Raw genomic sequence first — 25,669 nt, 5'->3', positions numbered from 1 at the left:
TCTGTTATAGCACCGCATTTCAAAAGCTTCTAATCTTTTCTTCTCAGGTACTCCGTACGTCCAAGTTTCACTTCCATACAAAGCGACGCTCCAAACATATAATTTCAAAACTCTTTTCCTGACAGTTAAATTAATTTTTGATGTAAACAAATTATATTTCTGACTGAAAGCTCGTTTCGCCTGTGCTATTCGGCATTTTACATCGCTCCTGCTTCGTTCATCTTTAGTAATTGTATTTCCCAATTAACAAAATTCTTCTACCTCCATAATCTTTTCTCTTCCTACTTTCACATTTAGTGGTTCATCTTCATTATTTCTACTATATTTCATTACTTTCGTTTTTTTCTTGTTTATTTTCATGCGGCAGTTCTTGCGTAGGACTTCATCCATGCCGTTCATTGTTTCTTCAGTCTTAAAATAAAAATAAAAATAAAATTATTAAAATATTGAACATAAACTGAAATATATCTAAATGAAAATGTAAAAATTTCCCTCTTTAAAAAAATTAAGTAATGATTGTTCTTGTTAACAGAAATTTTTTTAACATTCAAACAACTTTAAAAGTCGTAATTTTTCAATTTCAATTAAGTACCACCTAGACTATCAGTGTTTTGTTCCAGTTTGAATTTTCGTTGTATTGCCTCAAAAGCGACTATGACAAATGTGTGGCAGTTATTTAGCTAAAATATTGATGCATCACCAGAAGTCATGAGAAGTTGATGCGTTAACCTGCTCTGCCACAAACATAACAGATACCAGACGATTTCTTCACAACGAACGACTTGTACTGACGACCATCACGGTAATAATGTGTTCTAGTTTACTTCCGACAATAGCCAACTATTCAATTTACAACGTTTTATCCCTCTACTGACGTTTCACGAATCAAAACTCTTCACTCGTTTCATGAAGGTCAACTGGCAAGCTACAAGCTTCCTTACAAGATTAGTTCATTCATTACATGGGATTCCTACGTAGCTGCATTCCTTCCTTTTTCCTGTTTAGCCTCCGATAACTACCGTTCAGGTATTACTTCAGAGGATGAATGAGGATGATATGTATGAGTCTAAATGAAGTGTAGTCTTGTACATTCTCAGTTCGGCCATTCCTAAAATGTGTGATTAATTGAAATCCAACCACCAAAGAACACCGGTATCCACGATCTCGTATTCAAATCCGTGTAAAAATAACTGTCTTGACTAGGAGTTGAACGCTGGAACTCTCGACTTCCAAATCAGCTGATTTGGGAAGACGCGTTCACCACTAGACCAACCCAGGGGGTCCTACGTATCTGCCAACTAAATAGAAACTAACCATGTTATCGCCGTCGTTAAGAGCAGAATTAGACGATCCATGTATGTCCTAAATAATTGAACACGTTGTAAAGATACTTGGAAGTGGTTTTATTGAGAGAGAACACGAAAATATCTTGTTGAATAATCTACAGAATAAAATTTAGAAATAAGTATACTGTTTGAATATGTAAGTTTCCTGACCGACCACCAAGCTACACAACAGATCCTTGCTTAGAAACATCAGTACAATATACTGCATTTAAATTCACTAAGCGTGGAAGGTTTAGAAGGCACAGAAAAAAATACTGGAATGTCATGAAATTTGTTCACGTTTTGTTCAATGAATTTAATTCAAGGTAAAGATGTAGTGTCGGTGTATTCCTAAGATTTCGAATAATTTCAACTAGAGTTTTAAACAATCTTTTATTACCTGGACATTACACCACAAACTGGTTATATTATTGTACGTCAAATGCCGTTAATGAACGACTGCATGATTGCAAGCAATCTAACGTGAGTCATTCCAACCACGACAGTCATTCTGAAGCATAACAAGCATCCGGAGTCTCTCTTTTTATGTCAATATGTTTGAAAACTTTACCTCTGAAAATTACAAAATTATAATTTTTTTATTCCTTTTTTTGGACGATTAATTCATCACATAAGCTTGAAGCTTGTGCATGGGAATATGGAATGGAAATTTTTTATTCTATGAAAAAAGTTATTATTGACCGGGATTCGAACCCGGGACCTCCAGATTAAAATCAGAGGCGCTACCATTTTGCCGCGGAGATCAGCTGCTAATAATCATTAATAGCGCAATGAATATGAGTTTTATGGATTTATTGTTTTATTAGATAAAATTTTAAGCCTTAATTTTGAATAAAATATTATCTTTATTCAAATCGGTTGATAAACAGCTAATACAGTTTTACAGTTTTTTGTGTGTGTTTGTTTTCTTGCTTCCCTGGGCCGGCTCAACAATCAAGTATTACTCAGCCCAGGGAGTGTCCTTGCAACTCTAATAAGCCTCCACACGTACTAGCAGTACGTCCGGCATGGCAGGTCGGTTCACAGATTCCGGACTTTTTCCTTATTTTCATCTTGCCTCTGCCTCTAACCGCTAAGAATAGAGACACTGGGCCCGGCTATTCTGTTACCGGGCCCTGCCCCAGCAGTCGGGTCTCGGTCGTTATGTTTTTTGTTTTTTTTTTAAAGTAACTCCTCCCACTTCTTGTAATCTAATTTCTTTGCTCGTATAACCTCAGCCACTAATCTCTCTATTGTCAGCCATTCCTCTTTACCTCTCAGCATAAACTTTGTTATAGTTCCCGGGGTAATCTCTTGTATGTTATATCTTGCTTTTAGATCCTCCCAACGTGCACATTCGTAAAAGGTGTGGCAGAGAGTAACCTCTTTATCGTAGTAACACTATTTGGGAGCTTCCTTCATTTAAACCTGTGTAAATATACACCAAATATATCAGCTGATACATTATTAATGCAAACCGCAAAAATTATGCAGACAATTTTTACCCTGTATTCATTTCTTTCACTAATTCAGTTAATAATAATTTGTATCACTCCATAAAAAAGGATGGCGCATGGGTTTGTTTGTTGTGTGTGCTCACATTCTTATTTTAGCTGTTATCAGCGTAGAGAGGAATAATGCTGGTCCGTCGGGCGGCTGCGCGCAGCGCACGAACGAGTTATACTTCTTGATTTATCTAAAATTACGTTTGTTTTTTGGGGATAAAAAGGAAAACATTGGGGTTAGAGCTGTGTTAAAAACTCACTACTCAAGAAATAGTTAAAAATGTTCAGGATTTTGAAGCTTTCGTTCTAAAAGTTTTTCTTGTTAGTACGCTAAATTCATGAACGTTATTTAATTACAACTGGCAAAAAAATTTAACAAAATCATACGTATAAACCATGTAACATTTTCGTGGTGGCCCTGTAGCTTGCCTTTTTTCTAGTATTAGTAATAATAACAGAACTGGCACAAAATTTTCAGACGCAGATGATTCATACACATCACAAAGGTAAGAAACATTGGTATAAATACCATACTGCAATAAATTCGTTTATCTATTCTGTTAAAAAATGTTTTAAAGTAATTTTATTTAATAGAAAAAACTTATTTTTGGTTAGTTTATTTTAATGATTAATTCACCCGATAAGCTCGAAGCTTGTGTGCTTTGGGATAAAATTAAAATTTAGTAGACTATGAAAATTGTTACACCTAACGGGGATTCAAACTCGGGATCTCTATATGAAAAACCGATATACTACGCTACAAATATGAACCGTTAATTATAATATGAAATATCATGTTCGACATAAAATTAACCTAAAAAAATCCGGCAATCCTATATGTTTGAAATTCACTAAATTAGTATTACGTTATATATTAAAAAATACTAAAAGGAAACTCTTATATCACATTAAAAAAGGAAGAAAATAATAATAGTAATGCATAAAAGCTTATTTGAAAACAAAGGAATCATTTTAATATAAAATTATCAATTTTAATTTGTTTTTAAGTGTTATAGACATAGGAATGGGTGTAAGTGGTTTTTACATATTTAAATATTATATAGTATACGAAATTTTATGAAATAGGAAATAATAAAATGGTTTTGAATGATTAATTATAATATCAAGCATCCTCCTTATGCAATATTAGGCCTACACCATTCTAATCCCATCTTTGTCCTCAACTCAGATCCTAATATCAAAAGGAATCCTTAATAAAACGTTGCAGAATTAAATAATATTCTTTACTCTTTATCAGATACCGTTATCTTTAATTAATTTAATATGAATTCATTTACGTATATTTTGATTAATTCTGAATTAAATGTAGTTAATTTATTCATTTCCTCCATTATTTATTTTTTACTTCAAATTGAAATTAATCGGACTAATATTTAAATGACGAAATAATTTAATTTTACATAAAGAATAAAATGCAATAAATTATTTTGCAATAATAACAACAAAATTACCTCTAAATTTAAGGATAATCATAAAATAATTAAATATAAATAACCTTCTTCATATTAATTAAATAAAAATCTCATATTAAATCTTTTGTACTGAAAAATAAATCTCAATAGCTTAGGGAAGAAATTAATATTGTATTTTCCAAAGAACACGCATATCTTAAACAATAATAATAATTCTAGGAACGCAAGAATAGCGGGAGAATTGTATCTCCCTTCTAATCGCAGAACCTGGACAAAAGTACCTTGCTGCTGTGTCTTTCTGGTATTGGGTGGGTAATTATTTATTTTGTGGCACATAATTATATTGTTTTACTTATGGACTGAATTATTTGTTACGTTCCGACCCTTTAGACCGGGAAGAAATTGTTTGATCGGGGCTGACCGTTGGAGACTAACGGCGTATGAACTTCTTCCGGCGTAATTCCACTTTACTCCGTCCTCTGAAGTCCTTTCGGTGCGAAAGCCTTCCGGCCTAACAGGAATGCGCCTTTCAGGATCCCTAGTGTATGGAGGATGCTATACGCTCTCCTTTCGAGAGGGAATCCCACGTCCTGGCGGTGACATTATTATAAGAATTAGAGAAGGATGATGGATGGTTGGTGAAATAAAATTAGGAAAGTTTCTTCACTCGGGCTATCTTCATTACTGCATCTCGGCTGGATTCGATCGGGTCGGATTCCACTCCGTGGTAACCGGTCGATCTTCGTTCATCTCTCCTCTTTTCTTCTTTAGCCTGACTTTCCGTAAAACGTCCATTTGCGATCTTATTCGCCTTTTTGAGGTGGGAAAGGATGTTGAATCATACAATTAATTTAGAAAAAATTCGCGTTCGGGCTTATAATTTTGAGTTTATTTTGTTTTTTTATTTATTTTCGAATTTTTTTATATTTGTTATAAAAAATAATTTTGTGAGGGGGGCGATCGTCTTACTTTTATTCATTCCATGTAGTAAGAAGCCTCTGTGGAATCAATTTTTGAACTTTTTTTAAAATCATCTAGACACACGTGCATCTAGGAAGAATTTGGGGGATCGCGAGACCGAAATAAGTGTTCTTTTAGTCTGTATCGCTCTTATCGTTCTGCATCATCTGTTACAGATCTAAAACAGAAACAAAGAGGCATGTCCTTATGCTAGAGGGGAGATACAATACATATAACACCGTAAAGTCGCAGCACGGTAAAAATACGACCGCCGAGCGTCTGCGGAAAGATTTTTCTGGGCCACAAATGAGAAATTTTAACGAGCTGAAAAAAACAAGGTTTTTAGAGGAAAATTGGTAAAAATATCAACGATTTCCGGCTCTCTTTATGGTTCTCTACCCGACTGAATGCGTAGAGTTCCATAAAATAATTTATTAAAGATTTTCAAACATTACCGGTTAAAATTTTGAAGGCCACGGATTGAGTCGAGGTTAAAAAAGTTTCCGACTTTAATCTACACTTTGACCAGTTATATATTCAAAATGTTTTATTTTTCAAAATGTCAAGATTTTTTATGTTTGTACGTACAATAATCTTGTTAAATGAGCAATAAATATAAAAAACTTTAAAATAAACCTTGTAGAAAATTTAACTCTTAACAAAATGGTGTAAGATAAGTTGAATAAAACAAAAAAAGTTAGAAAAATTTGAATTTTATTTAAAAACAGTTCATTACTACATATATCAGAAAAATAATTTACTGTAAATAAAAACCAAATTCTTTTTTGGTGATGTGAAAAAATTGTAAAACAGAATTTTCTACCAAAAATTTCTGTTAAAATATTTTTAAAAAACTGTTAATTACAAAACAATTGTAAAATAAAAATAAATAAATACAAATTATTTAAAAAATAATTATTTTATTAATGACGGAACTACAATAAATTATTTGAAAAATTGTTATTTCAAAGTTGGCAATAAATTAACAGCTGATCAACAAAGCGCAATACTGAATTAGTGTTTAAATCAATCTGTAAGGTACAATAAGTATATCGGGAACTGTATTGTTGTTAGCGAAGGTTTTCTGCGAATTTTAGTTTGGGCGTGATCGGTTTGCCATTGTAGTAATGTCGTATTTATTTAAACATTAAATACGCCGATATGGTATTAATTTTGGGTATGGGTAATGCTGCAGCTGCTGCAGTAGAATATGAAATAGGTTTTGCGAACCGCAGGATTCCAAATCCCAAACAATTAAAAATTAGCACGACTTTTCACAATCTTCGGAAACCAGGTTCACCTAGAACTCGTACCAACTACAAACGCTCTGTCCAATACGATACTGTTATTAATGAAATTATTATCGATGCACTTAAGCGCAGTCCAGGCGTCAGTACACGACGTCTTCTAAGCGGAACGGAGCTTCGTATTCGGCGGTTTGAAGGACACTTAAAGAAAACAAGTTTTATCCTTACTTTAAAACAAAATGCTTTGTTATGGAGCTTTTTTCCAAAATAAAGTGTCTCCTGACCAGATTTATAAGAATTTTTTTCGTTATTTTCACTTGAGGAATGCGCTAGGAACGTTTAACTAGGAGCTCCTGAAATGCTGTATATAATGATAGATAACAATACATATAGCATTACAAGATAATTTGTAGTAACTAAAATAATTTTTGTTTACTTTTCCTAAGAATCCCCTTTGAAATAACTGTGAAACGTTTAAACTTTCTAGCTACACGGAAAACATGAAAATAATAGATGAACGGCTCAGAGAGGGCTTTCCCATCGATTTTCATTTCTCCCTTTGTAGTGAAGGAAAAAATTCCTTCGTACCGAAACATACCTGCTTTGTTCAGAATTTCTAGTGCTTCCGGTGTCACCATCTTTTCATCATCCTTTTTAATTTAACCTCTTACAAGTTATTAAACAAAATAATTTTTGCTAACTTTTGCTGAAGATTCTCCTTGGGATAACTACAGGAAATTTAAATTTTTACACTTTTTAAGCCTATAACGATTTTTAAATTTAATTAATAAGATATTTCTTACTTTAATTTGTATAAAAATCCAAATTTTGTACTTATTTAACCTTGTTGTGTCAGTAATAAATAACAATGACAACATGTTGTCTTACGTTAGAAATAACGTCTGATTTTCTCTACACGTTTATAGTATACACGTCTATAATGTCACAAACTGAATAACCATGTTTTATATAATTTAATGTATAATGCTATGTATAATAATAATAGTAGCAACTATTATGCTATTAACAATTATATTATGTGTAATAAAAGTACCGATAACTTGTTTACTTTTGTGTAGTAGCGTTTCCTAAATTCCTGCTTGTATTTCCCAACATGACTCGTATAATTATTAATTAAAAATCCTTCGTCAAATATAAGATTTGATTTTTCAAAATCGTTCGTAATATTTTTATTGTTATAAATTTTTTTTATTGTATATAAATATTTTGTGGATTTATATACCACTTACAAGAAATGTTTACAAAATAATTAAAGTAAAAAACCATATTTATTTATATTATTTTAAAATGCTAAATTTATTAATTAAATTACTCAAAAACTATTTTTAAATTTTTAAAAATTAGAATATTTTTTTATCAATGTATTGAATTTTGTTTTATTATATTTAAGGTAAATTTTCAGAAAATTATTGAAAAACATTTTAATTTAAAACGGTTTATATTATCGATTGCTCTTTTTTAAATAATTATCGAAAGGATTAAGTAATGAAATAACGTAGGACTCTTTCTACAAACTCTAAAATACAAAAAGAAGAGTTTTACAATGGCTTAAGCGATTACTAAAATTTGTTACCTTCTCACCCTTTTAAAATATTTTAAAAGAGCTAGAAAGATTTTACCATAATTAAGACATACTATAATAATAATTACTATAATAATTAATAATACTATAATAATAATAATTAAACTATACTATAATAATTAAAAATTAAATTACATAGAATAATTTTTAAAAACCAACGTTCAGTGAAATAAATATTTGGTATTTTTTGTGAAGGGGTTTTTACTGAAAAAAATGTATTTTATATATATTAATTATATTGAAAAGATAGTAAATAGCTGAAAAGAAATGTAAGCCTTAAAAGGTTTATCGATATATGTCACCTCTTACCCCGCCCTCAAGACAGATTTTAAAAAAATTCATGAAATCACTGAATTTGTGTTTCCGTATCCACTGAATTTTATGTGTAGAATATACTTTATATGTAAATAAATAAAACAAACATAAAGGCCATGTAATTGAATTTTTTTTTGTGAACTGTTTGTCGGATTAGGTTCGTGTTTCGATGGCAGGCCGTGCATAAAATACGTTCAGGCTCTAAAGTACGTCGGGGTGTTTCTCGATGAGAAAATCAAATTCAAGCAGCACCTTCAATACGTCGAAGAGAAGGCCTGTAGTGCCTTCTTTGGTATTCGACGTGCAGTCAATCCTGATTGAAGTCTTAATTTTAACACCATGAATATCCTGTATAAGGACGTCTGCGAAGCCATTATTCTGTACGCGGCGCCTATTTGGGCCGATAGGTAAAGTTTAAAAGCTATCCCAATCGCTTTTAAGGTATTGTTAAGGGCTCAATGCCTCGTACTTTTAACGGTAGCGAGTGGCTACCGTACGATTTCACGGGATGCGATCTTGGTAATTGCAGTCGTGAAACCTATAGACTTGTTAAGTCTATTAATTACCTCATCTACAATAACCTCGTCTACAGAATATGACTACAAATATTACTTCATATATACACGTATACGTGTACTGTATATACGAATACACAATGTATACGTTATACCAGGTCACATAAAATATGACGAGGTCATATTTTATATGACCTGGTCATGTAGAATTCCCTTTATATGAGCTAAAATATGACGTCATATGATGTCATATAAAAAATGACCTCGTCTATACAAATACGTCTATACAATATTTACATAAACTCGCCTAATATATGCATATACATTACACATGTTATTCTCAACACTGGAGGTGAGTAATTAAATTGATTGCATTCAGCATGTACTGATGGTGAAAGTTGAATAAAAATATTTTTATGCAACAAAATTGAACAAAGGGCAAACAATCTTACCATTTATTTGGTCTGCAATTGTCTCCACAGAAAAGCCAATATATCATTATAGCTGGTAGGAGAGTGGTTGGCCAGACAGACCTGCGTATTGGAGTGCATTCAACTCCAACAAAACGTACCGTTCGATACCTAGGTGTAACTTTGATAGAGCATGCCGATACAATGACCATGTACTTGCAGTCTTTGAGCAGGAGGAGAGAACACTTTCAGCCCTGAAGCGCATTGTCTCGTCTCAAGTGGCCTCTCATACATCTAAATTACGTCAACCATAACATCTATCAAGCTGTATACTGCCCCGATCTAGGGTACCACTCTACAAATTAACAGAAATCTGGCTAGCCTTCGGAGCCTACATCTTCGACCATTGCTTGGGATCATTTCAGCCTATCAAACAATCTCCTTTAGCCTGCGTGCTAACAGGCGTTCCCCCTACTGAGCTTCTGGTAAAGGAGAGGACAGAAAGATATGCCGGGACATCGGTGACTTTGGTACGCGATATGATTTATACCGTCTGGCAAGAATGGTGACAAGCCAGTGAAAAGACTGTCTGGACGAGGATCTTGGTACAGGACCTGCAAGTATGTTGCACGAGAACGTGTGGTGACGTTAATTTCTATACCATACAGATGTTCACAGGACGTGGTAACTCTGATGGTTACCTCCACCGTATAGGCAGGCGCAAGGTCCCCTACTTGCTTGTACTGTGCAGAACGCGACTCCATCGAATATTCGCTATTCAAGTCCCCTGAATGGGAAGAACAGCGGGCTCGCGCCGGGATCGCAAACTGACACCAGCGATTCTTCTGTCATATATAGCAACTACTGCAGCTCGTTGGAGTGCGTTCAGCAGTTACTTGGAGTATGTCCTGGAGGGTAAAAATACTGAGGAACGGAAGAAAGGTTTTTAAACAGCGGCGTTGGACAGTCCCAGCTTTGAGGGCCGGCATACCTTGGTATGTCGTTTCCGAAGAGCAGCTGGCGACTCCAAGTAGGAAGCTCGAATAATATCAGGACCCGACATCTTCAGGGGGGAGTTAAGATCATAATCTCGGTGGGGAGTGCTTTCTCTGAGTTGTCCTCATTTGAGGCAAAAACATTTCATGACCGTTGTTCCAGCGGAGAACTTCCTTCTGGAGGTTCCCCATTTGAGGTAAGGTAGAATTAAGACCGACATCTGGCTTCTGGAGTAGGGACTAGGTTTAGCTTAGCTGGACCTGGTACCCTACATCAAAGGCTTGAGACAGGCATAAATAGAAGATCCTACCAGCAGGCGGACCTGTCATGCCGGATGTAAAGCCGGTAGACGGAGAAGCCTGTTAAAAGTATTGGACATTCCCCTGGGCTGAGTTATCCTTAATTGTGGGTCTGACCCTAAGGAGGGGGAATAAAAAAAATTAACATATTCTGTATAACCTGATTGGATCTTTTAATTTTTAAAACGCTGAAAGTTTGATTAGATTTTTTTGTAAATGCGGTGAACTTCATTAATCGCTTTCACTGTTGGAGAATTACAAATATAATTAGTATATTTAACATTAATTAGATTAGGTTAGAGAACAAAGGGAGCGTAGATTATGTTAGGCTAAAATTTAAACTTCCTTTTTTTCAACAAGTGTTTCTCTTAAACTATTTATCTTTGAGAGTGCTTTCGGGTAATTTTTTTTTAATTTCCAATTATCGTTTCGATCTCATCAGAGCTTATGTGTTTGTCGATGTATACCGGCGAAGGTCCGAATATATAAATTTTTCCGTCTTTTATCGGCGTATTTGAAATGCGTCGACATTCACCCGAGAATATAGACTTTTCCCAGATATCGATTTTTCACGGTAACATATACACGTCATTATAATAACATACCCACATTTAATAAGAATGGTCCTTAAGCAAGGTACAAATGTCCAGACACTGCGTTAGATAGAATAACACACCCTTGATACGCATTCTGGTCTGTTTCAAGTAGGTTATTGTGCGATAACATTCGTAGGGAGTGCGCATTAGCTCTGTAGTTAAACACCAGATGCTGTTCGGTGAGTTCATTTTGAAGAGATAACAAAGTCATTCATTGTCAATCATCATTCATCATTCATCATTCATTAATAAAAGTATACGTTATTCTATTTTGTTAAAAATAGAAGCAAATAATCCTAGTATAAAATACATTATTGATTTTGTAACGGTAATATCACTGTCATAATTACTTTTTAATCTTGAATCTGTTTTTATTAGTTATTTTTAATTTCGTAATAGAATAGAGAATTATTGTTTGTGACATATAATTTACTTAGTTTGGGACTGAATATTTCGTATTTAAATATAAAATTATGAAAAAATGCAAAATGAATTTATTTTTATTTATTTATTTTGTTTTTAATTTAAAAAAGACCTTTCCTCTTAAATATTTTTCAATCGGTGTTTAAATAAAAAAAGATGAAAAATTGACATTCACGCTTCATAAATTAAATTTTACATGAAATATATTAGTCCCAAGTTCAAACTAGGTCATACAATAAGGTCCCTATCATAAAATGACCTAGGTATAACTCTCACAAGTGACAATGCGAGTATGAACGGGTCATAAATTGTCTACTCCTTCTATCTCGTTTAAATTACCTTGGGCACAACTACAAGAAATTCTATCTTTACACAAACTAATCAACAGGAAGGAAAGGAAAGAAACATTTTAAACTTTATCGCACTTCATCTCCAACCATAAATGGAAAAAATAATTCTATAAAGAAGGAACGAACTGAAATATTAATTATTAAAACTTGTTTTCAAGGTAATATTTACATGCAGTAAAATAAATATACTATAAAACAAATACTTTAAATAATATATAAAAGCTAGTTAAGTATAATTAGAATCTCCAAGTGATATTTAAGTACAGTAATATTTAAGTTACAAATTGAATTATATATTGCTTATTTAAATTGCATACTGCTATTTATTTTGTAATATCTATAAAATAACAATTTGTATGCTACAGAAAAAAAACCGGTTCATTTTCTTATGCAATATTATTAAAATTACTGCATTCATTAATCTATGATGAAATAGCAGTAGGTAATATTTATACTTATAGGGAGATAATTGATAACCACACCTTAATCTGATTACCTATTAGCTCTCAAAGAGATTAGGTCGTTAACTGGTAAAAGACCCTACAAATTTTATAATTAAATCTTTTAACGTATTTTTATTTCTTGTTTTCTGCAAAAATGTGCAAAATATTAAGAATTTTACGATACCTAATTTCTTATGTTACTTCTAACCTCTTCTATCCTTATGTTAATATACGTAAATCCGGGAGGTTTTTAAGCTAGTGTAAATGGAGATTCCCGCGCATTCTTTCGGTTGTACACCTAGGGTACAAGTGTCAGCTGTTACCTCATGATGCACTGGCGTGAAGCAACGTTAAACAACATGGCGTTCAATGTAGTGAATGGATATTTGAACAAGCGCTTTGTAATGAAATTTCGCGTGAATGAAGGCGTAAAACCCGATGGGATTTATTCGCGATTCCTTACACAGTACGGTGATGAGACTCTTAGTCGCGGTAAAACATTTGAGTGGTGCAAACGTTTTAAAGAAGCCCGTACATCAGAGAGTGACGATCCCGCTTAAGGTCGTTCGGAACCGCCAAAGTTATAGCCTCAGGTTTTTGGAATAAAGATGGCATCATTCATGTCAATTTTCTACCCCGTGGAGTCAACTTTAACAGCGAGTACTTCTGAAAAGTTCTTCAAGATATGCACTCTCAAGAAAAAACGGCCTGGCGCAATCACTAAAGGCGTTTCTTTTCTGCAAGAAATTTTTCTTGAAGATTGAATTTTGAATTTACTTATACAGAAACAAAATGTATTACTAATTCTACAAGATATCCTTTGTAACCAGAAAATCTCCATTGAAGATTTTTTAACGGATCTTCAACTTTTAAAATGTCGTGTAATTTTGAGTTTTTATTTAGATAAGCTTTATAACTGTAACACTTTGAAAATAAGAGGCATATGAGATTTTTTTTCTAATGGATACTATAAAAAATAATCTATTTCTCAGGACAAATATAATTAACATTGTAACAAATAAAACTCAAGATGTAGGTATGTATGTATGTGTGAGCGACGGAATGTTATAATTTAAAAAAAGGTTTAACTTTAATCTTAAGTTTTAGTTTAATAAGATAATTACATATGTTTTATTTAAATATTTATGTTTGGTTTTTTAAAAACAAATTTATTATTATAGTAATAGTATTTTTTTGAAATTAAGATTAAACATTCTATGGAATTTTTTAAGTTTATTTCCATCTATTTTGAACCATTGTTTTTTTTCTGTATTAAATTGGGATAATGTTAGGGGTAGCTTTATCTTCTGTTTTTGATGCTTTCAAAAACAGAAGCGTGGCGACGTGCAGCGCCAGGGAAGTAGTCGTTTTGCCTACAGTATTCGGTCCGTCCACATTCAAGAGTGGGTGGGGGGTTTCTGGACTTCCCGATAATGGCATAAAGAACTCTCAAGGTTTAAGTAGGTCACGAAGTAAAGGATATGCAAAACGCACATCTGGAATTGTTAGAGTAGGGTCGGGATGGGAAGGTCCTTAGCGGAAGGGCAAAGCGGCTATCCGGAAGAGGAAGTCAGTGTGTCCTAGTGAAGTTGGGGAGACCCCGGTGGGAAATCCCCAGAAGCGGGCTAGCTAGGGTGGGCAGAGACTGTTGCCACGATACTTCTACGTGTCTGTGTTTTGCTTAACGACGAGGACCGGTTGTCTTTGGGGTGTTTAAAGAAGAAAAAAATGTTGGTGTAGTATACCTTTTCTAGTCCTTTTTTTAACGCAATTTCTTTTTTTAAATCTCTAATTGATACTTATTCTGGATTAGATTTTTAGTTTTTTAAATAATATTACTTAACTTTATTAATAACTTCCTAGCAATCTTTTCAAATAATAAAATTATAAAAGAAATTAAAATACGATTGTAATCATATTATAATAATACGTTCCATTGGCTTGTAGCTAAAGCTTTTAAATCTACTGTATCCAAGTTTACAAATAAATTGTATGATGGGGGAAAATAAAAAAGCTCATTTAGAAATAATTTCTAGATAATAAACCTTGATAAATTTTTGGACAAAATATCCTAATACCTTGAAAGCGATTCTTTTAATTTAATGATTTTAAACTGTTCTCTTTTTGGATTGCTTTTTAATGAATTCAGTTTTTTCTATTATTATTTGATGGATATAAAGCATCTGAGGTACTAAAGACGCTACAGTGTCTTTCTGTGAGAGTAATACAACCTGGTGATCTAAGTGATAATGTTTAGGAACGTGTCATTTTTAGCAACGATTACCTCGTTTATTTCAGTATTCTAGATGTCTAATGAAAAACATAAAGATCAGTGACAATGACAATGGAAAACGATTGCACGTTTTCCGTACTATACAAAAATTAATCGGTTAAAGGCAGTAAATCTATTGTAAATTATAAAATATGGAATGCAATTTTTCACTATGGAATTTTGAAGAGTAGAATATTATATTTATAAATTATTTAAAATAAAATATTTCATCAGAAGCAAATCATTTAAGCGTAAATGTCAATCGTTTGAATATCGGTGAACCAAAGTATAAATTAACAAAATTAAATTTTATGTAAAATAGATCAAAGAGAAAAGTACGGCTATCAAGGTAGTTGAAAATATTTTACTTGACATTTACCTGCAAATATATAACCATAAAAAGAACGAAATATATGTTATTAGATCTTTTATTTCATAGAAGATAAATTATCTTACTTTATGAAAGATTTTTTAACAGTCAGATCTGTTGAAATATTCGTTTCAACAGACCATTTAATCAAATATCCGTTTCAAATAATATGAAAAGAATTTAGAAGTATACAGAAGACAAAATAAGATTAAATAATAATAGTAATAATAATCGTAATACTATTTTGACAATAAGCTACATATAAATACATAACCGATTCTACAAAGATTTTTTTTTTTTTTAAAGACTACTCGTGTGAAACAATTCATTATAGATTTACTGGAAAAAAATTAAAATAATATTAATTAATTAAAACAGAAGGAATCTTATAAAATATTTTTGTTTCGTTTCTGTTTCAGGAAGATAAAGAAGACTCGGGAACGTTTATGCAGATTTGTCTACCAACGTTTATTCACGGAACAATGTAGGGATGCATATAATTACAATTTATCAGATCTCAGCGGAGCTTTATGGGATCCTGTAGACGGGTATGAAAAATAAGAAAAGCAATCCTTTATTATTTTAATTTGAAAATAAGTTTATAGTCTAACGTAGATTTATATTGTTATTTATTAATTTTAAGAAAATAAAATAAAAAATATAATTATTAATAAATCATAAACTTAAATAAGAGATAAAAAAAAAATTAGAGTACTTTTATAAAATATAAAACATTCTACGGAATTTTTCGTTCCAATAACATAACTTTTTTATGTATGATGTGACAATATGATGATTAAATATTAAAATAGAATCCTATCGACTGAAAAGAAAGAAAATGTTAATTACATATTATAAGAATTTATTCCTAAGTAACAAAAGTTAAAATAAGTATACAAATCGCCTGTTTTTCACAACTGTAATATACTTAAAAATGTGATGATGTAGAGAAAAGAGAAATTTGTGCTAAAGTTTCAAAAATAAAGACAAGTTGGAGTCAATTAAGACAGTGTCAATAAATTTTTACTATAAACTTTAAATTTAAAAAAAAATGTACATTAAGTAAGACAAAAATAAAAATACAATAGAATGAAAGATGCTTTATCTATGTTGAGGCCAAAATATAGTTTCGGCGTGACGTCTGTACGAACGTGCGTATGTATCTCGCATAACACAAAAAGATTATCCGTAGAATGTTGAAATTTTGGTTTTTGGACTGTTGTAACACCGTTGTGTACCAACCCTTTAGATTGCATTCGACTGGACCAAAAGTGGCCAAAAAAGCCCAAAATCCAAAAAATTTAGATTTTGGATTTTTTTTTTTTAAGTGCAGTAATAAGCCCTCATTGATAGTTTTTCAACGATATATCATAAGTGGTACTTATTTTCATTTGTTCCAGAGTTATAGCCAAATATAATTTTAATTAATAAAATACTTGGATCTTACAAGGGGAAAGCACATCGGTTCAAATCCGACTTCATGCATATATATTTTTTTTAACTTTTTTTTCTTAATTTAAATATATTGATTTATTAATAATTATTAACCTCTGGTTGTAAAAAAAGGTTTACAATAAATAATAATTCAATAGTAACAATAAAAATAATCTGATGTGGACACCATATGACTTCATTGTATGCCTATTAAATTACATATACAAATTTGTTTTAAAATGAAGTCATAAATTTTATTTCATTAAAAACTTCTTTTTTTTTTTATTGAATATTATAATTTATTGTAAAAAATATTACAATCGGAGGTTAATAAACATTAATAAATCAATATATTTAAATTAAAAAAAAAGATGAAGTCGGATCTGAACCGATGAGCCTTCCTCTTGTAAGATCATTTTTGCAATGAGAAGTAATTAACTATTAATAAATCAATATATTTATATTAAAAAAAAGAAATTAAATTAAGTATGATTCGAACTGAAGTGCCTTCCACTAACAACCAAATATTTCATTAATTAAAATTGTATTTGGTTATAACTTTAGAACCAATGAAAATAAGTACCACTTACGATATATCGTTGAAAACCTCTCAATGAGGGCTTATTACTGCATTTAAGAAACAATTCCAAAATCCTAATTTTTTGGATTTCGCGCTTTTTAGACACTTTTAATCCAGTCCATTGCAATCAAAAGCGGAGGTACACAACTAGATGTTACAATAGTCCTAAATCAAAAATTTCAACATCGTAAGGCTAATCGTTTTTGAGTTATGCGAGACATACGCATATACGTACATACGTACGTTCGTACAGATGTAATGCCAAAACTAATCACAATGAATTCAGGCATGATCAAAATGTGTATTTCCGTTGAAATCTGAAAACCGAAATTTTTCGCGATCACACTACATCCTTTACTTAATACAAGGACGTAAAAAAAAAAAAAATGAGAACATGTCAGAAGTTATTAATGAAATAAAATTTTATGTACTTTTCATTTAAAAATAATATTTATACGTAATTTAAACGGCGTACAAAGAAATCATGTGTTATCCACATCAGAATTTTTAATATATCATGAAATAATTCTTTGTTTACTATATATTGTACTTGGAGAGAAATATTTTTCGAAATGGTTACATAATAACAAAAATTGGAACAATCATTGTTCAGACAACCGGAAAACATAAACAGACATTAAGAAAAATTAAAATAGGGTGTTAGTCTTTTCTATATACCAGGTGTTTGTTTTAAAACGCAAATCCAAAAAATCCGCCCAATTTAAATATTAAAATTATTTTTTCAAAACAAAATTAAGATCAGATATTTTTATAATAGTTGTTGAAAGTGTTCCCCCATATTCATCAATGCATGCCTTTATCCTCTTTTTCATATTCCGTGTAACCTTTTAAAATGTAGGCCTGTCTACCTCTTCCAATTCCTGTAATTCTTGAATTATGTCAGGCTTTCAGTTCTTCGATGGTGTGTGCCTTATTTTTGAATACGCAACCTTTTAAATATCCACAGAGAAAAAAGTTTACAAGAGAAAAATCAGGTGACCTAGCTGCTCACAAGGTAGTCGATATTACTCTTTCACCAAAGAAATTTCTCAAAAGATCCATTGTTGCTCTTGCCTTGTGGCATGTAACCCCATTTTGTTGAAACCACGAATCTCTCTTATTTCATTCTAAGTTTTCAATAAATTGCTTTAAAATTTCTTGGTAGATATCTGTTTTAAGTATTTTTCAAAGAATACGGGACCAATTATACTTCGTCTGGAGATTGCACACCACACAACAATTTTCTTTGGGTGTATAGATCGTGAACGGGTGATGTGAGGATTGCTGGAGTTCTAGCAGCAATCATTCTGACTATTGACATTATCACGCATAACCAAATCTCATCTGTAAAAATACATTATCCAACATTTTAATGCTCTGTCGAACAAACTGATTATACCATCGACATTACTGAAGCCTAGCAGTATAATCAATCGGATGTAATTCATGTGATACATGAATTCGGTATGGCTCTAAGCTTTAAAGACACTATGTAGAGATATTACTTTTTGTTACGCAAGTTTTCCCAACGACTTGTTAGGCGAATTTTTAAAGTTTACCCTATGTTCCGTCATTAAGTACTGATCGTTACCGGCTATATCTTTGATTACAAAGAGAACCAGTCCCTCTAAATTTTTTTATCAAACGATTAAATAAAGATTTATTTGGTACATTCTTACTCGGGAATTGCAATTGAAACGCTTCTTGACACAAAACAAAGGATTTAGATGTTAAATAATTTTTCACAATAAATATCCTTTTTTCCGTGTTCAAAATAATTTCTTCTGATTAAAAACACAGTTAACTAACCGTTCACAAAAGATAAATAGAAAATTATATTAGATTATTATACAAAACAACAATAGGAAGTGTTGCCAACTTTTTCATTAGAAATTATTATATTAATTTTCCTAAAAAGTATTTTGCTCGTTTGCGTTTTTAAATAAACACCCAGAATTTCAAGAAACCCTTGTAAAAATCAAAAATTAATTAATAATACTTTATTCAAATTCAAAATCAAAACCTATTTTATTATATTAATACTAAATACAATTTATGTAAGGAAAAGTATAAGAAAAAACAGGAAGAAGAACGAAAACTTTTTAAAGAACAAGATGTTATTAAAGAACACATAAAGAGGCTCAAAACAAAAAAAATATATCAGAAGAGAGACCACATGGCATTACATACACGTTTTAGAAAGTAATTTTTAAGTAGAGCCTTTATATAAAATAAAAGCGAGATCAAAGGACCAACACATCACATTAAGCAACAAAAGAGAATGTTGGTTATCTTAAATCTTCTCCCATCGAGCTCTGATTGACTCAGTTTACGCATGTGTAATCCTGTGCTTCCAAATCACCATCCTCTATTTCCCCAATCACCGTTGCAAATTCATTAAACGCTTATTTAAACAAATAGAGTAATTAATTGAATATTTAGCGGGAGGGAATTGAAAAAAGAGACAAAATAAATGGATGGGTGAGGTTACGGCTACAACGTTGACGGAATTTTTTTAAGATCGACAAGTGGTGAGAGTAAACAGACGGAACAATTTAACCGATTTTGGCATCGGTTCTTTAATACTGCACTCTCTAGTTTCATTCTTGTAGTCGTTAGGAAAAACCTTCACTACTACCTTCCTCAATGTTTACTTCTTCTTATTATCAACTAGTTCCATTCGAAAATAGATGTGCAACAATTTACCCCTCTTTTCATATACTAGATTATCAGTTGCAACATGTTGAAGAACGTATATGTATAAGTGTAGAAGAACATAGGGATTCTATTATTCGTTAATAAAATCTACCTCTATTATCGATGATATGTTCCAGTTAACAGTCCTAATCTTTCTCTGAAAAATTTCAGGTAAACCAATAACACAATAAATACACCTTCCATCAAATTCTTACAATTTTTTTATCTTCAGTCATTTGACTAGTTTCATGCAGCTCTCCAAGATTCCCTATGTAGTACCAGTCGTTTCATTACGGTATACCCCCTACATCCTACATTCCAACTTATTTGTTTTATATATTCTAAACGTTGCCTGTCTGCACAATTATTTCCCTTCTACCTGTCCCTCCAATATTAAAGCTACTATTCCAGGATACCTTAATATGTGGCTTTTAAGTATGTTTCTTCTTTTAACTATATTTTTCCAAATGCTTCTTTCTTCATCGATTTGCCGTAGTACCTCTTCATTTGTACTTTATCCACCCGTCTGATTTTTAATATTCTCCTGTAGTACCACATTTCAAAAACATCTAATCTTTTCTTCTGAGGTATTCCAATCGTCCAAGTTTCACTTCCATATAAAGCTACGCTCCAAACATATATTTTAAAAATCTTTCCCTGACATTTAAATTAATTTTTGATGTAAACAAATTATATTTCTGAATGAAGGCTCGTTTCACCTATGCTATTCGGCATCTTATATCGTTCCTGCTTCGTTTATCTTTAGTAATTCTACTTCCCAAATAACAAAATTCTTCTGACTTCGTAATCTTTTCTCTTCCTATTTTTATATTCAGTGGTTTATCAACATTACTTATACTAAATTTCATTACTTTCGTTTTGTTTTTGTTTATTTTCATGCGGTAATTCTTGCGTAGGACTTAATCTATGCTGTTCATTGTTTCTTCTAAATCTTTTTTACTCTAGCTTTTTTATTTATTTTTATCAGCTTTTTAATCTTTTTTATTTATATTTAGTATAAGACATGTGTACATATACAGTTCTTTGACGAATTTCAATGGACATTCCTATCTGCATGTCATTTTTTTGTATTCAAATTAAATACTGCGGGAAAAAAAAAATTAATCAGAATATTTTAAGGACTTCTGTCTTAAAAGATGATATTAGACAGAAATATACGAAGGCATAATAGATATTTAATAATTATGTGCAGAAAACTGTTGATAAAAAGAGTAATAGATTTTACTAATAATATTTTTAGGACAATAAAATAGTATTAGAAAAATAAATAATAAGCCTAAAAGAAGTTCAGCTAAATAATAGAAAAACCAAAAAACCTAATCAAGAACTAAATTAATATAACATATGCGTCAATTTTTAATAACGATCAACGTAGATTAACAGTTTAACTACGATCGATTTTGCTTTATATGAAAAAATAAATACACAAAATAAAGTATATAAACCTCATTATTCTTTTTGTTATGGATTATAATCCATTATCATCAAAAAACAAACGGCAAAATGTAACCATATATAACCGATTATTAGCCTTTACGTATACATTTAATATAATCAGAATTATAGGTGATTTTCTAAAAACAAAACGGTAGCGCTTACAACATTTCTGTAGGAACGGAATAACTACAATGTATTGGAGGATACCGTATAGATGAAATCGGTAAAGCATCATATATATAGCTTCCAACAGGAAAGCAGATTTTGCAATAATAATTGAAACGGAACAGCAGCAAGTATTTTAATCTATCTATATATGAAAACAATGCAAGTCGTTCAATCTTATCTATTGGCCATTAAATCCTATGGGGGAATGAAAGGATGATGATAATGGTGGTGTGGTATAACGTTACGGGTTGATAACAAAATACATGGCTAGAATGATATAATCTAACATTCTAATAAGGAATCGCTGATGCGTAGAAAATGTTAAAATACAAATGATGGTTATTTGTGATTGACAATTAAAAAAAAAAAAAATATATATATATATATATATATATATGTATTTATATATAAATATCCAAAGGTAGTTAGCATATTTAAATTTTTAATCCGATTTCAAATATTAATCCTACATTTACTGAAAAAAGTAATTAAATATGTTGATCCCATAATGAAAATATCCGACATCGATTCATGTAGAGCTTTTAAATTAACACTTTTCCAAATGATAAAATTTATTATTATTTATTATTAATATTATTTTTTATTATTAAATTTATTATTATTATTACTTTGACAAACTTTTATTATCTTATAATTATTAGTAAAAATTATTTAAATTTTTTTTCTCAAAATATGTTCATTTACAATCGATTCCGAATAAGGAACCACAAGTAAATCGCATTACAAAAAGCACATTAAGAGGGGTTTCCAACGAACACCCTTGATAAAACGTGCATATACATAAAGATATAAATAAATTAGATAATACATAAATAAATTTCATATATATAAACCCACTTGCACTGAATAAGACCACAAAGGAACAAAAGTTTACAAAAGTCTTATGAAAAACGAACAAGAAAATTTTATAACATTTTTAAACAATAGACAAAGTAAAAATATAGTAATATAACAAGCTCATGGAGATAAATGGAAAGAGACTTTCTTTTTTTTCCTGTTTAGCCTCCGGGAATTACCCGTTCAGATATTACTAAATGGAAAGAGGCTAGGCCCTTGTAGAAAGATGCTCATCAAATATGATATCGAGCCAGCTTAACAGCTACTCATATCCTACCAAGTCGAGCATATGAAGGCGTTTCAATCGCCGGCCATCCTCGCTGTTGTTTAGGAGATTAACTGCTAGAAATTTCACGTAATTAACTGAGCGCTGTCTATAATTTGAACCGAACCGTTTGACCTATTCGCCAACATAAGGTAATTCTATGTAATCTTGAATTTCTTTGTTCCGTGCGAACCACGGTGCCTTTGTAATGGATCTTGCCAATTTATTCTAGAAATTTTGTATAATTTCAATTTTACTCTTGCTCATCGTGCCCCATAACTCTTCTATACCGTACATTCAAGGATACTGGTCGCTAAACTGGTATATTAAAAGTTAAAAGAATTAATAAATAAAATTTACCGATCTCCGTGATAGCGTCACGGCCTTTCATACGGAGGTGCCGGATTTGAAACCCGGTCAAGGATGACACCCTTCATAAGCTACGAATTTCTATTTTCATAATCCCACGTCTAATCTTAGTTGTAAGCTTTTGTGGTGAATTAATTCACCAGTCAAAAAAAAAAAATCAGTTCTAAACCAAGAACACCGGTATCCACGTTCTAGTATTCAAATCCGTATAAAAATAATTGCTTTTACTAGGACTTGAACGTTGAAACTCTCGATTTCAAAAGCAGCTGATTTGGGAAGACGCATTCACCACTAGAGCAACCCGGTGGGGTTTGCTACTAGTATCTATAACGTCTCAGTACACAATAACCTTCCGTGTACTATTTGAGTCAACACTACTTATGATACAAAGCAACGTACGTTTAGGTTTTTTTTCTAATTTTCAATTTAAAAACTTTTTAAATTGTATTCACATTTTGACCGACTATTCATAATTATCATCAGTAGAAATAAATAAATAAGGAATTAGTTAAATAAAGCTAAAATTAACCTCGTTGTGAATAGCCCAAGTTGCAAGAAAAAAAGTAGAAACCGTTCAATATATACATTTTTCCTACAAACAGGAAATATTATAAATTGAAATTGCTAATCGCGTACTGATTGTAATATTCTGTTATATTTATGCTCTTCACGTATTTCCATCCTGGTTGTGTAACAAGTTTTTATTTTATAAATATTGGAAGAATCTTTTTTTATGGAGTTATTTTTATTTTTCTATTTTATTATTTTTTTATAAATTCAAAATATAACCCCTATTTCAACCGAAAGAGATACCAATTTTTAGCTTACTAACCCCTCTCTTAGAAAAATAAATTGGTCCATAGGTTGGAGAAAAACCTAATAATTATTTATAGAAGGTATATGTTTTGAGGTTTTTATGGCTTCTTATATTTATAACAAGCCCCCTAAATTTATTTAAAATTGTTCCCATTCTTATACAGAGAAAATGAAAGGTCAATTATAATACGAAATGATACGTTGGTATATTAAACAGCTTAAACGATGAATAAAATAATTAAGGAAGGACTTTAAGGCAATCCTTTCTTAATTAAAAATGAAGAAGAAAAAGTTAAAATAATTTTCTACAGTATTCCTATTTTTGATAAATTAAATTTTTAATAAATTCAACGCTAGGTAAAAAGTTCATGACTCACCCCTTATATATATACGTAGCACTCAATCAAAATATTATCCTGATTTCATCCGATTAAGAAAAAAATAATAAACACTATTTCCCTAATATAAAACAAAAATTCATGATTATGAATTAAATTATCCTAAGATTTAATGCTAAATAGAGGTAATACGCGAATTAAATATCTAAACCATAACTTTAGCTATATTTTTTAAGTCAGAATATCCTGGAATTTTACGTAAAAATCGGGGTGGGTAATTTTTTCACCGATAGACAAAACATTTCATCCGTTATAAATTTTAAAAGCCGAGAAATTTTTTATAGTACTAATATTCAGAATAAGGATGAACTCCAATTAACCCATTAATAATAGATTCGTTATTAATGCAAATATTAAAATTAAAAACTGTCATCTGTGGTTGTTGTTACCACATTACCCATCTATGTATCACTGTTTTTGAATGTAATTTTATCTAATTTATAAAGAAAGCGCTTTACAGTTTAACAACTTTTTTAGCGACTTTTTATTTATATGTCGTAATGATAACGTTTCAGGGAATCAATAATAGTGATTAAACATTTTATGCGTATAACGAATGCCTGAGAAGAAATTAAAAGAATTTAGACCGTGTTCAACAGATAAAAATAAAGAAAAAGATTTATATAAACGTGAATTCGGAAACGCTTCTGTACGGATAAGAGATGGCAAAAAATTTCACATTGTTTTCTGCAACAGGTGTAAAATAAATCGATGCTAAAATTTTGGAAACTTGAAGAGTAAATTTGTTGGTTTCATATGATTTTTGAACTGGTAAATTGAATTCAAAAAGTTCCAGAACTATATCTTTAGTAATTTTTAAGAAAATTATTACAAAATAAAAAAAATCTGTACCACAAAAACACAATTTCTTAGGTGTTACGTACAAATAACCTATTAAATTGACAGTAAAAAAGTAAAATTTTGTTGAAATTTAATTATTAGAAAATCTAAGTAACATTAGTTGAATGATGACTTTAAGAAGTTACTCTTAATTTTTTTAAGAGTAAAAAAATACCTTATACGTGGTCTAAGGTATCATAATTTTAAACCGATAAAAGTATTGTTTAAATATTGTATAAAATCATATTCATGATTTATATATATATCTTTAAGGAATATATAACTAAAAAAAAGGATTATTATAATGTCCGTTAACCTATAAAACTTTTCAGTTTTTAACCTCCGAAAATGTTTAAAAGGAAAAAGCAAAAAATAAACTTTTTGCGCTATTTATTTATCGTCAGTAAGAAACAGCATTACGGTAGATTGAAATTGGCAGTGCAAATGTAGAAAATTAGTATTTTAGTATAACTGAAAGAAAGAGTTTTATTAATTTTACAATTCAATTAAAAAGAATAATTCGTTTGAAAGTAAATAAGAGTAAAACAAACAAAATGAAATGTAACAGTAGATATATATATAAGAGTTGATATATATAAGAAAGATAATTCTAAGTTAAATATTAAGAAAAGAGAACATATAATACTCTACTTTTAAATTAAAGCATTTTGTTATTTAAGCAGTAAATTACAATAAGATTAACTATATTAAGACAAGTAAGAAA

At 30.9% G+C, this 25,669-nt stretch overlaps 1 protein-coding gene across 1 annotated transcript in view; it reads left to right on the top strand.

Annotated features, from left to right (window-relative positions):
• mAChR-B (muscarinic acetylcholine receptor) overlaps nucleotides 1-25,669 on the top strand; it is a 229,646-nt gene that overhangs the window by 170,657 nt on the left and 33,320 nt on the right. The window contains exon 2 of the mRNA XM_075375543.1: nucleotides 15,482-15,610. Coding sequence (XP_075231658.1) covers nucleotides 15,482-15,610 — 129 coding nt within the window. The remainder of the gene's footprint in view (nucleotides 1-15,481; nucleotides 15,611-25,669) is intronic.

The sequence above is a fragment of the Lycorma delicatula genome, chromosome 9, assembly GCF_047948215.1.
Source record: "Lycorma delicatula isolate Av1 chromosome 9, ASM4794821v1, whole genome shotgun sequence".
In the NCBI taxonomy this organism is placed as follows: Eukaryota; Metazoa; Arthropoda; class Insecta; order Hemiptera; family Fulgoridae; genus Lycorma; species Lycorma delicatula.
The sequence above is the reverse complement of the archived record's forward strand: the minus strand, read 5'-3'. Positions and strand labels throughout refer to the sequence as shown.